At 43.6% G+C, this 13,949-nt stretch overlaps 1 protein-coding gene across 6 annotated transcripts in view; it reads left to right on the top strand.

The window, feature by feature from the left end:
• LOC106585358 (transient receptor potential cation channel subfamily M member 3) overlaps positions 1 to 13,949 on the top strand; it is a 165,784-nt gene that overhangs the window by 137,698 nt on the left and 14,137 nt on the right. For 3 of the 6 annotated variants that reach the window (XM_014171467.2, XM_014171465.2, XM_014171466.2), the window contains 7 exons: positions 1,822 to 1,851; positions 3,549 to 3,841; positions 4,709 to 4,937; positions 9,310 to 9,474; positions 11,289 to 11,429; positions 12,836 to 12,964; positions 13,412 to 13,663. In XM_014171467.2, coding sequence (XP_014026942.1) covers positions 1,822 to 1,851; positions 3,549 to 3,841; positions 4,709 to 4,937; positions 9,310 to 9,474; positions 11,289 to 11,429; positions 12,836 to 12,964; positions 13,412 to 13,663 — 1,239 coding nt within the window. Of the gene's footprint in view, positions 1 to 1,821; positions 1,852 to 3,548; positions 3,842 to 4,708; positions 4,938 to 9,309; positions 9,511 to 11,288; positions 11,430 to 12,835; positions 12,965 to 13,411; positions 13,664 to 13,949 lie in introns of all 6 variants that reach the window. The other 3 variants (XM_045706852.1, XM_014171461.2, XM_045706851.1) reach the window with 1 other exon arrangement.

Genomic DNA, 13,949 nt, shown 5'->3' with positions numbered 1-13,949 from the left:
ATCACATGATGGCTGATAAATACATAATTCATACACAGCCTGCTTTAATACGCCTTAGAGGGCCTGCCGCTGCATGGAGCTCCACTTAGCCAGCCTCGCCCTCACACACACAAACACACACAGGTGAAAGAGAGCAGGTTACAGTAACAGGTTACTTCACTGAAGAAAAATAGAAATGCAACATGTAAATGTTGGTCCCATGTTTCATGAGCTGAAATAAAAACACATCCCCAAAATGTATGCACAAAAAGCAGATTTTTTCTCCAATATTGTGCACACGTGTTTACATCCCTGTTAGTGAGCATTTGTCCTTTGCCAAGATAGTCCATCCACCTGACAGGTGTGGCATATCAAGAAGCTGATTAAACATTATGATCATTACACAGGTGCACCTTGTGCTGAGGACAATTAAAGGTCACTTTAAAATGTGCAGTTTAGTCATACAACACCATTTCACAGATTTCTCAAGTTTTAAGGGAATGTTAATTTCTCTACCATTAGCTGCCTCCGATGTTGTTTTAGAGAAATTGGAAGTACGTCCAACCAGCCTTACAACCACAGACCACGTGTAACCACGCCAGCTCAGGACCTCCACATCTGGATTCTTCACCTGTGGGATCGTCTGAAGGGGGGTGCACTGAGGAGTATTTCTGTCTGTAATAAAGCCATTTTGTGGCGAAAAACTCCTTTGGATTGGCTGGGCCTGGCTCCCCAGTGGATGCCATCCAAGGCCCACCCATGGCTGCACCCCTGCTCAGTCATGTGAAATCAATAAATTAGGGCCATAACAAATTAATTTTAATTGACTGATTTCGTTGTATGAACTGTAACTCAGTAAAATCTTTGAAATTGCTGCGTGTTGCGTTTATATTTTTGTTCAGTATATCTAAAGACAACTGTTGATCTAGGTTAATGGTTAAAATCTATCTAGAACAGGTTACTGTCTGGTCTAGAACAAGTTACTGTTAATCTAGAACAGGTCACTGTTAATCTAGAACAGGTTACTGTCTGGTCTAGAACAGGTTACTGTCTGGTCTAGAACAGGTTACTGTTAATCTAGAACAGGTTACTGTTAATCTAGAACAGGTTACTGTTTGGTCTGGAACAGGTTAATGTTGATCAGGAACAGGTTACTGTCTGGTCTAGAACAGGTTAATGTTGATCAAGAACAGGTTACTGTCTGGTCTAGAACAGGTTACTGTCTGGTCTAGAACAGGTTAATGTTAATCTAGAACAGGTTACTGTCTGGTCTAGAACAGGTTAATGTTGATCAAGAACAGGTTACTGTCTGGTCTAGAACAGGTTACTGTCTGGTCTAGAACAGGTTAATGTTGATCAAGAACAGGTTACTGTCTGGTCTAGAACAGGTTACTGTCTGGTCTAGAACAGGTTAATGTTGATCAAGAACAGGTTACTGTCTGGTCTACAACAGGTTACTGTCTGGTCTAGAACAGGTTACTGTCTGGTCTAGAACAGGTTACTGTCTGGTCTAGAACAGGTTACTGTTAATCTAGAACAGGTTACTGTCTGGTCTAGAACAGGTTACTGTTAATCTAGAACAGGTTACTGTCTGGTCTGGAACAGTTTAATGTTGATCAAGAACAGGTTACTGTCTGGTCTACAACAGGCTACTGTTGATCTGGAACAGGACAGCTGTATTATTTAGTTAATGCATATATTTCTGTATTTGAACATCTGGCTTATTGAGTGTGTGTACATTTGTCTGTCTGTGTCACTTTATGTGTGTGCATATTTTAAATGTGAAACATTTCCCTTGAGTGTGTTGATTTCTCTATAACCATGTTTTTGTTACCTTTCCAGCCCAAAGCCCTGAAACTGCTGGGGATGGAGGTGAGTTCCTGGTTACAATGTCGTTATGATTCGTTTACAGTTCAGCCTGGTCTCATAGACTAGACGTAACATAGTAAAAGTAAATCCAGGACACTCAAATTAGTATGATATGTTACGCTTGGTGTGGTTACATAAGGAGGGTGGATGGGTGGGCATATAACACAAATGTCTAGCAACCTAAATGTTGCAAGTTCAAATCTCATCACAGACAACATTAGCATTTTAGCTAAACCTTCCCCTAACCCTAACCCTATCTCTTTGACCTAACTCCTAACCTTAACCCTTAACCGTAACCCCTAGCCTAACTAACGTTAGCCACTTAGCTAACGTTAGCATTAACCACCTAGCCACCTAGCTAATGTTAGGCATAACAAATTGGAATTCTTAACATATCATACATATTGCAAAATTTTTACATATTGTACTAATTGCAATTTGTACAATATTATACGAAATGGATGAGGGACATACACAAATTAATACATACCATAACATATCAAACTAAATGGTCGGAGACAGATTTACATTTACTATGTTACGTTCTACCAGCTCTGACAGTCTCGCGTCAGAATTAGACGTTCATCCATGTTACTCAAACGTCAAATTTCAAATTTGTTCCAAACGTTATATTTCAAAGTGTTTAAGGATCATTTTAGGCATTAACTCAGAATTGTTAAGGTTAGGGTTAAGTTCAGGCATTAACTCCAAATTCTTAAGGTTAGGCATTAACTCTGAATGGTTAAGGTTAGGCATTAACTCTGAATGGTTAAGGTATGGGTTACGGTTGGGATAGGCTTAAAACAAAAGTATCAAAAACAACTTTCTATCCCTGGATTCGAACTTGCAACCATCCGCCATCCCGGTCCACAACGCCCTAGCAAAACTAAAACCTACATGAAGGTAACCGTGCTCATTGTTGCCCCAAGTGAACAATTTCCATGTCATCTCCCGACGTCCTCAGACATGGCTGGACATCGAATACTGACTTGTATCACGGGTGACCTGGCTAGTTACGTCCAGGTTGTATAGTTTGGTGTTTTCCCCTGGTTAGAATAACAGAATGCCCTGATATTACATCCTGTCTGTGTACAGAGTTTATGACAATGTAAATACTTTGTGTGACTTGTGTTATTATATCTTATACAGCATTCTGATACCTTGCATGTTTGTGTGTCTGTCAGTGAAGCAGGCATTACCATGGTGATACCATTACCATGGAGATCTCTAAGTTGAACTCTTTAGTCGATGGGGATACTTAAGGCAATCTGTGAACAAATCAAAATTGAAGATATTATTCAATCTAAACGAATCTTCCTCATTTTCACACAGTTTAGCTGAGATCAGTTAAAATCACTCCTTTATCCATAAATCGAAAATGAATGAATCTTAACTCAGCTGAAGTCTCCCTGTTTAATGAGATATGGAAGTAGTAGGGAAATATCTGAATAAATATTGGAATAAATGTCAGAATACACCAAGGCCTTTCTCAGTACTTTCCACTTTCACTCTGACGTGAGTGTAAACCAACAGGCCTTTATCAATACATGGCCATGGTACTACATCCATCTCTCCAAGACCATAGCCAGTATGAATAATATTACTTGATCACAGTCTCCCTCAATGTGCCAAGGCTGAGTATTACATTCAAAAACCCATGAATCAATTTCTCTGCTCTCGTCCTGTGTGCCCTGCGTAAGGATGACATGCCGATCCGAAGGGGTCGTCAGAAGACTACACGGAAGCGGGAGGAGGAGGTGGACATTGACCTGGACGACCCTGAGATAAACCACTTCCACTTCCCCTTCCATGAGTTGATGGTGTGGGCAGTGCTGATGAAGAGACAGAAGATGGCACTGTTCTTCTGGCAGCACGGGGAGGAGGCCATGGCTAAAGCCCTGGTGGCCTGTAAGCTGTGTAAGGCCATGGCCCACGAGGCCTCCGAGAACGACATGGTGGACGACATCTCACAGGAGCTCAACCACAACTCCAGGTACTATCGACCACAAGACAGGCACACATAAAGTTCAAAACAAACACAGATACTCACACAGAGTCAGACAAGCAATCATAAACACGTAAGCATTTGTAGAGTTTGCCACACGTGTACATACCCTCAAATGAACGTGCGCACACACCTTCTCAGCATGCTGAGATAGATGCTAACCAAGCGGTCAGAGTCTATTTTCTAGGCTGGAAAATTGAAAGTTTTCTTCTAAATGATTAATGCAGAGTTGAGCTGGGAGTCTGGACTGGAGCAGCATCCACACTCCTCCTCTCAGCCTGACCTGCTTTAGATAACACACACATCTCATAGGACTGCCGTACATTTATAGAGCTAATGATAACACATATAGGGTACTCTAGCCAATGACACACATGTAGTTTAATTAATGGTATGTGTGTGGGATGGACCTTCGTGTTAGTTTTTTGTGTGTTCTTGCTCAAGTAAAAATACTGTAATGAAAATGTTGGAAGTTGATTAGAGGGAAGAACTGCCAGGTGGCACACACACATTCTCTTCAAAGCCCTGACACCTCTCTTTCTGTCAAGTGCAGATCATATTGGTATGTTTGTTCCTCAGAGAGTTTGGCTGTTGAAGTCTTATCCTAATCCTCTGACTAGCGTTTGTGTACATAATATATTTTGGTGTGTGTGTGTGTGTGTGTGTGTGTGTGTGTGTGTGTGTGTGTGTGTGTGTGTGTGTGTGTGTGTGTGTGTGTGCGTGTGTGTGTGCGTGCGTGCGTGTGTGTGTGTGTGTGTGTGTGCATTTATCTGTACATTATGTTGATATGTCAGACTACAATGTAGCCTAGTCCATCTCAAACATTCACTGTGTGACATCCTATATGTGTTTCAGTGAGTTTGGCCAGCTAGCCGTTGAGCTGCTGGACCAGTCTTACAAGCAGGATGAGCAGATGGCCATGAAGCTGCTAACCTACGAGCTGAAGAACTGGAGTAACGCCACCTGCCTTCAGCTGGCTGTGGCTGCCAAGCACCGCGACTTCATCGCCCACACTTGTAGCCAGATGCTGCTCACCGACATGTGGATGGGACGGCTGCGCATGCGCAAGAACTCTGGGCTTAAGGTCAGAGGGTTAGGGGTCACACGGTGCATTGTCTAAATGGGGTTTCAGAGGTTGACGAGCTGACAGACAGACAGACAGACAGACAGGCAGGCAGGCAGGCAGGCAGACAGACAGACAGACAGACAGACAGACAGACAGACAGACAGACAGACAGACAGACAGACAGACAGACAGACAGACAGACAGACAGACAGACAGACAGACAGACAGACAGACAGACAGACAGACAGACAGACAGACAGACAGACAGACAGACAGACAGAGACAAACAGACAGTCAGACTGTCAGACAGACAGATGGAGAGGTGAAAGTGTATACTGAAATAGATGCTGCAATTACCCCGCTTGGCCTGCTGGGAATAATGGCTAATGATATCCCATATCTGAGCTGTTGCTTGACCGTTCCTAACGCTTTGAATGTTGATTTACGACAACGCACCTATAATTACACTGTAAAGGCTTGTGCTATTATTCAGCCCAGTCAAGTAGGTTAGCCAGTGAGTTGGCTATGGTTTGATAGCATACAGCTGCTTAGATCATGAAAGGCCACAGTCATGTATTATTATGAGTAGCTGTGCTTGGGGACCACTGGGTGGTTTTGTAGTGTAAGGAGGATGAATCCAGGTGCAGTATAGAACTGGTTGGCAAACAGATTCAGTGGAGCAGAAACCAAAGGTAGAGCAAAAGGGCTGGTATACCATGAGTAGTAGATCGCACAGCAAATAGCACTACACACACACACATCATGACCAATAAAGCCCCACCACACACACCTTTCTGTCTGGGTTCTATTCACCAGGCACCAAATGGTAGACAACGGACTGAAACAGGAAGGCACTACCTAAACTTTCCAATGAGAAACACTTGTTTTCGTACTTTAGTTGCAAAACTGTTTTTCCACCATGTGCACTAATGAATACGACTGGCCTGCTGCCACAGGCCTGAAGCAGAAAGTCAGGTAGAGAGTGGTGAGAAGATGGATTGGGTCCTTATCCATTTATGCAGCTTCCTTATATAGCTTCCTTGACACTACATGTCCTTTCCTTCACTCATCTGAAACATTTTAAAGTTTTACATTTCAGTCATTTATCAGCGCTCTTTATCAGCGCTCTTATCCAGAGCGACTTACAGTTAGTGCATTAATCTTAAGGTAGTTACAGTTTTTTACAATCACTTTGGCACTAATTTCAGGAACCTTGATGTCATTTTTCAAAACTCTAGACACAAAACTCACAACCGATGATCAAAATGCACATTTTTCAAAACTCTAACACTTTTTCCAATTTCTTGGATACAATACACATAAAGCTAAGATCATTTGTTCATTGAACTAAAATCATCTGTTCAAAATGACACAACTTAACATCAAAGTATTACCATTTCAAAATGCAATTCACACATTACATCTGAGATGACTGTCTATTCATTTCATTACAATGATCTAACTATCAATTGATACAAGTGCTCAAAATGATAAATGACTGTTGCATTACTCTTAATGCATAGTTTTATGGAAACTGACAAACAATATACCATGTTTAGATCATGAAAGTTTCAGGATAACGAGATCCATTGACACCAGTTACCGTGGAACATGAACCAATTGGACTATATTATCTATGGATGTAATATTTCATCATCATTCTTTATCAGACACTGTTTCTATGGTCCCATGTACCGCTTTTCCAGACCATGTTTTCAGATTTGACATTACTGTACACTCACTGGGTAGGACCCCCTTTTGCCTCCACAACAGCCTGAATTATTCACGGTGTTGTACGTTAAGAGATGCCCTTCTGCACACCACTGTTTTAAACAGCTGTTATTTGAGCATTTGTGGCCTTTCTGTTAGCTTGAATGAGTCTGGACATTCTCCTCTGACCTCTCTCATTAACAAGGTGTTTTTGCCCACAGAAATGCCGCTCACTGAATGTGTTTTGTTTATCGCACCATTCTCTGTAAACTCCAGAGACTGTAGTGCGTAACAATCCCAGGAAGGCAGCTGTTTCTGAGATGCTGGAATCACCATGTGTGGCATCAACCATCATACCACGGTCAAAGTTGCTTAGATTACTCATCTTGCCTGTTCTAATGTTTGGTCGAACAACATCTAAAGCTCTCTACTCTATATACTCTATATATTGAGTTGCAGGCAGCCACATGATTCGCTGTTCGAATGTAACCTTCCTTGATGAGCTAAATCAGGTCTGTAGAGCTGATGGCGTGACCTATGTCATTGTGTGGGATAATGTCAGGTTCCACCATGCTCAAATGGTGCAAGCATGGTTTCAGGCCCAACCACAATTTACCACCCTGTACTTACCTCCATTCTCTCCTTTCCTTAACCCGATTGAGGAATTTTTCTCCACTTGGAGGTGGAAGGTATATGATAGGCGCCCTCACGAACAAGCCGCCCTTCTCCAGGCCATGGATAACGCATGCAATGACATCACGGCAGACCAGTGTCAGGCCTGGATTCACCATACCTGAAGATTCTTCCCAAGATGTTTGGCTAATGAAAACATCCATTGTGATGTGGATGAGAACCTGTGGCCAAATCCACAAGACAGGGTTGATGGAAATATAGAAGTACAGTAATCAATCCTTTGTTTTGCTTTTTACAGTAAGCCAGGTGAGGAACACTGCAGTTCACGTTTTACTGTAGTTCTTTTCTTTTTTTGTAGCTAACTATTTTTGCTTTGATTCAAAGAAACCTATGTTATGATTTTTTAGTATTTCATCAATAAATTTCATATTTTGTTCAATGATTCCACTGTGGCTGTAATATTCTCTCTACTAGTCCTTTTAGAGTGATGTATTTACGTGTAGTAGCATAATGAAACATGTATCACATATTTTGTACTACAATATTTAATGATTGTACGGACAACTACACAGTGAAACTATCTGTATCTTGTGTGTGGGTGATCTAAATGAATGTTCCTATGGTATTTCATGATAAATTAGTTATTTGAACCAATGATTCTGCAAGTACAAGGTTTCTTTAAAGATATGAATGCACAATGCAATGTTTTGAACATTAGACAGCCTGTGTTACAAGTGATGACCGTTTTGAGTTTTGTGTCTAGAGTTTTGAAAAATGACCACAAGGTTCTGAAATTAGTGCCGAAGTGATTGTTAAAAACTGTAATAGAGACAACCGCATATCACAATCATAGTAAGACATGTTTGAGGAGTCAAGGTGCTCACCCAGGTCTAAGTCATCGACGGGGCTGTTGTGAAGCGGGTCGAGAGCTTCAAGTTCCTTGGTGTCCACATCACTAAGTACTTAACATGGTCCACACACCCCCACACAGTCATGAAGAGGGCAAGGCAGCGCCTCTTCCCCTCAGGAGCCTGAAAATATTCAGCATGTGCCCTCAGATCCTCAAAACTTTACAGCTGCACCACCGAGAGCATATTGACTGGGTGCATCACTGCTTGGTATGGTAAAGGCACCGCCCTTGACCGCAAAGCGCAATAAAGGGTGGTGCGGACAGCCCAGTACATCACTGGGGCCGAGCTCCCTGCCATCTAGGACCTCTATATCAGGTGGTACCAAAGGTGGGCCCAAAAAATTGCCAAAGACTCCAGCCACTCAAGCCATAGACTGTTCACTATGCTACCGTCCGGTAAACGGTACCGGAGCATCGGCTCTCGGACCAACAGTCTCCAAGGCAGCTTCTACCCCCAAGCCATAAGACTACTAAATAGTCAATTCATGTGTGTGTGTGTCTCTCTTTATACAGATCCACTGGTTCAAGAAGACAGTTGAGCAACTTTTAAACTTTTACTGCAGTGGGCAAAATCAGGGTCACACAGAGTGTTTCTTGGTAGTCTTAAACAAATCTACTTTGAAACAACAGAATACACCTCACACACATGGTTATGGGCTTAAAAAAACAAGACACTTGTTCCATGTCAGATATAGAGTTGGAATGTATTACATTTTGAGTTTGCATTCAAATATTACACTTTATATACATCACAGAAGTCTTAAATATAGCAAAACCGTTTGACATAGAAACACAGGATTTTTCATGTCATATTTTCATCATGTTTATTAATTATGAGATTATGAAAAATATGAATAACATTCCGCCCGGGAGGCCACTAGAAGGCGAGTTGGTCATTTGACTGCAGGATAGAAAGTTGCAAGGTGAGGAATTTACTGCAGTACGTCAGGTATGTATTACATTTGCTTCGGGAGCAATGAAAAAAAAAATTGTTTGACACTTTAACGGACCCACGCATTACGACCACAGCTCTCCCGACGTCGTGCCATGTGACAACTGTTGAAGAAGCGTCTCTGTATGCGTTTGTGTTGTGTGTATTGCCTGTGTGCATGTGTCTAACTCCACACTCCTGTACAGGTGATCTTGGGCCTGCTGCTGCCTCCGTCCATCTTGAGTTTGGAGTTTAAGAACAAGGATGAGATGTCATACATGCCTCAGGACCAGGACACCTACCTGCAGGAGAAGGAGGAGGAGCCTGAGAAGCCTGCCAATGAGAAGGAAGAAGAGGACATGGAGTTCACAGTAAGATCCTACTGTGAGACGCAGTACAACTCCGTGGTGAGAGCACCCACCTCAGCCCCGCCTTCAGACTATACACACGCAGGCTGTGTCTCAAATGGCAGCCTATTAGTATTCCCTATAGGAAATAGGGCGCCATTTCGGATGCACCCTTAGCCAGCAAATAGGCCCACAGTTAACAAACACACACCATTATTAATGTCCCTACACACCCATCCAAGCCTTGTCCCTATTCTGACCAACTGGAGGGGTAGTAAATTCTTAATGCCCCTCCCCAAAACCTACCTGTCATCCTGCTTCTCGTTTCCTGTCGTGTCGGCGAAGACGTGGTTGTGGAGTTGTAACGTCTCAGTGTGTTTGCCTCGCTCGGCTCCTTGTGGATGTCCCTCTTCCACCTCTCTCGCTTTCCCTCCTCTTTCACGCATTCCCTGTCTTTCACTCTCTTTCACTCTCTCTGTCTTTCCACCTCTCTCTATCTCTCCCCCATCTCTCTCTTCCTCTGTTCTGTTTCTCTCCTAGCTAAGGTCTTACTAGAGGTACAGTATCGTATGCGACTGCTGCCCCTCACTCTCCCCTGTGGCACTGGCAACAGCGCATCACTCCGCATGCTGCTAACAGAGGGTGTCTCTCATCTGATCTATGGCAGCAGCTTCAGCTGCTCAGGTTACATAACTGTGCCTATCTGCCTGGTCTATGCAGATGCACAGTCTGTGGCTGTGTCCGAAATGGACCCCTATCCCCTGTATAGTGCACTACGTTTGACCACGGCCCATAGAGCTTTAGTCAAAAATAGTGCACTATATAGGAGGTAGGGTTCCATTTCAAACACCGCCTGACTGTTTGAACACTCTCTCTCAATACAGAACAGGCAATTGGTGACTCGGTCCATCTACATAGACATTGCAATACATATTGTCATCTGCATTCAGTCAGCCGGCACCAAAACTCACTGGCAACAAGAGCTTATGAGAATGCTGATGAGAGTCCTTGAGACTCCCCAAAACACTCAAAGGATTACATCTGTCATGAGCTCTTCCGCTTGCCATTGTGGGCTGCTGGTTTCTGATTGTTCAAATGCAGCCCAGAACACAAACTATATGAATAAGACAGATTCATACAAATATATACTAGGCTACAATACACCCAGCGGGGATTGTATTGCAAGTCAGCCTCAGATGCCCCAAAAACACACTGTAATCGCCAACTCTCCCAGTCCATATGCAGTTAAATTAAGCATGTAGGCATGGCAGTGTGATTTTCACACCGCAGGGTGTCTCTCCCTTATCCCTTGACATGCAATACAATACAATACAATACCATTCGCTGGCTCCCCAACGGTGTGGTGTAGTTTGGGCATCCATGATCATAACCTCTGGGATTTGACTGTTAGAGTCCTAGAAATGGACCTCAGACATATTTCTTTCTCCTATCTGTCCTCTATCTCTCTCTCGTCTTTTCTCTCTCTCTCTCTCTCTTCCTTTCTCTCTCTCTCTCTTATTTTCTATTTCTCTCTTTCGATCTCCCTTCTTTTCTATCTCTGTCTCTCTTTCGATCTCTATCTCTCTACTGTCCGTCACTGTCATCCGAGACTCAATCCATAAGTGTTTGTCTGCATCATGTGTCATCATCTCCATCAGCACTTAATGCCGCTAACATGACACATTCAGAATGAGTTTGTCTCTGCTTGCTACTGCTCATGCAACTATGTATATGAACAGCTCTAATGCTCTTTCATGATTTCCTCCCTCTCTCCCTCCCTCCATCCCTCTCTCTCTCTCTCTCTCTCTCTCTCTGTCTCTCTGGGTGTGATGTACCAGGCCATGCTGGGTAAGGTAAGCACGGAGGCGTCTCGTAAGAAGGGCGTGGGGGAGGTCCAGAATAGACACCGTCTCATTCCCATGGGCCGGAAGATCTACGAGTTTTACAACGCCCCCATCGTCAAGTTCTGGTTTCACACAGTGAGTCTGCTGTCAGGGCTTGTTGCTACCTAGAACCATAACATTTTTAGGGGGATTAGAACGTTTTTTAACAGAGAACCCAGTAGATATATGCAGTGTGTGACACAGCGTGTCTCTTTCTGTGTCTGTGTCTGTGTATGTGTCTGTGTCTGTGTCTGTGTCTGTGGCTGTGGCTGTGGCTGTGTGCAGTGTCTTTGTGCGGTGTTTGTGCCTGTGTCTGTGTGCCGTGTCTGTGTCACTGTATGTGTCTGTGGGCAGTGTCTGTATCTGTGTGCATTGTCTGTGTCTGTGTTCAGTGTTTGTGTCTGTGTGCAGTGTCTGTGTCAGTGTCTGTATCTGTGTCTGTGTGCAGTGTCTGTGTGTAGTGTTTGTGTCTGAGTGCAGTGTATGTGTCTGTGTCTGTGTTCAGTGTCTGTGTGAAGTGTCTGTGTGTAGTGTTTGTGTCTGAGTGCAGTATCTGTGTCTAGTGTCTGTATCTGAGTGTAGTGTCTGTGTCTGTGTGCAGTGTCTGTGTCTGTGTTCTTTGTCTGTGTCTGAGGGCAGTGTCTGTGTCTGTGTGCAGTGTCTGTATCTGTATGCATTGTCTGTGTCTGTGTGCAGTGGTACTCGCTGTATGTTTGTCACCTATGCATAGTCACTTTGCCCCCACCTACATGTACAGATTACCTCAACTAGCCTGTACCCATGCACACTGACTCGGTACCGGTGCACCTTGTATATAGCTTCGTTATTGTTATTCTTATTGTGTTACTTTTTATTATTACTTTTTATTTTAGTCTACTTGGAATATATTTTCTTAACTGTTCTTGAACTGCACTATTGGTTAAGGGCTTGTAAGTAAGCATTTCACGGTTAAGTCTACACTTGTATTCGGCGCATGTGACAAATAAAGTTCGATTTGATTTGATACTTGGTCAGGGAATCATCATGATCTGCTTTGCATTCAAAACCATCCTCTGTGATATTACCTCTCCTGCAGTAGTTGTCTTATCTACAAAGCAGCCATGAAAATGAACATGAACACAGTCTTGTCACACTGCATTGTACTTTTTACCTCACTGCAGTTCAGTAGTAAATTTTTTAGGCTGGGGAAAGGGATTCAAACTAGCTTAGTTTATAAATCAGGCTTCATGAGGTCACTACATTACGTGAATCGCCTCTAGATTTTGATGAGACCCTGAAGATTTGCTGCGATTCTGTGCAATTCATTTTTGACAAACTATCACTTGTTCTGCCTATACCGCGGTGAGACCTAACTTTTCTGTGCTAAAACAATTTGAATGCCCTCTAAGACTACTTAAGACCCACTTATGACCCACACCTTATGTCATCTGTAAGACCCTCTGCATGCACTGAAGACTCTTCACATGCTCCGGGAGGCCCTGACACTGTGTGTTTGTCCCCAGATGGCCTATGTGGCGTACCTGATGCTGTTCAACTATATTGTGCTGGTGAAGATGGACCTGTGGCCCTCACCGCAGGAGTGGATAGTCATCGCTTACATCTTCACCAATGGAATCGAGAAGATGAGAGAGGTAGGGCAGGACACACATATACAAAGAGATGGTTCAACTCCAGGATTTCTCAATACAACTCCAGGATTTCTCATGGATATTTCAATACAGTCAAGCATATGCAGGTCTATAACACAGACACATGTTAGAGAGGTGGGTGGGTTGCACATTATGAAGTGTGTCATTCTAGTCAATCAACACAGATTTTCCAATGCAAGATCAAATAAAGTACAGGAGCTAAATTCCAGTGACCATATGAAATGATCCTACTGAGAGCCCTGCCCTCTCTGTCATCCTCCTAAAGCAACATATATTTGCATTCGTCATCATTTCCAAACCTGTACCTATTTATGTAGAACAGATTCTTCAGTGACCTTTTATAGGCCAGCACGTCTCTCTTTCTCTTTCCCTCTCTCTCCCACTCTCTCTCTCTCCCTCCATCCCTCCCTCCTTGTCTACCTCCCCCAGATTCTGATGTCAGAGCCGGGGAAGCTGTTGCAGAAGGTAAAGGTGTGGCTCCAGGAGTACTGGAACATCACCGACCTCATGGCCATCCTCATCTTCTCTGTGGGCATGGTGCTCCGCCTCCAGGAGCCGCCCCTCATGAGTTACGGCCGGGTCATCTACTGTGTCAACATCATCTATTGGTACATCCGGCTGCTCGACATCTTTGGCGTCAACAAATACCTGGGCCCCTATGTCATGATGATCGGCAAGATGGTGAGGGGGGCGGAGTCTGTCACTGGCAGGGTGCACTTGCACACTCCCAGTCATGGATTTAATAACAATGGCGGAAAATCCCTCCAACCAATGCTTACACCAGTCCAATGCTTTGAATTCCATGATGTGGAGTGTGCAAATGCAGCCTTCGGGAGAAGGGTAGAGAATCTGGTTGCAGCCTATCTTTTGGTTTGCCTGTCTGTCTGTCTGTCTGTCTGTCTGTCTGTCTGTCTGTCTGTCTGTCTGTCTGTCTGTCTGTCTGTCTGTCTGTCTGTCTGTCTGTCTG

This window comes from Salmo salar, chromosome ssa24 (genome assembly GCF_905237065.1).
Source record: "Salmo salar chromosome ssa24, Ssal_v3.1, whole genome shotgun sequence".
NCBI lineage: Eukaryota > Metazoa > Chordata > Actinopteri > Salmoniformes > Salmonidae > Salmo > Salmo salar.
Note: the sequence above shows the minus strand (reverse complement) of the source record. Positions and strands in the feature narration are given on the sequence as shown.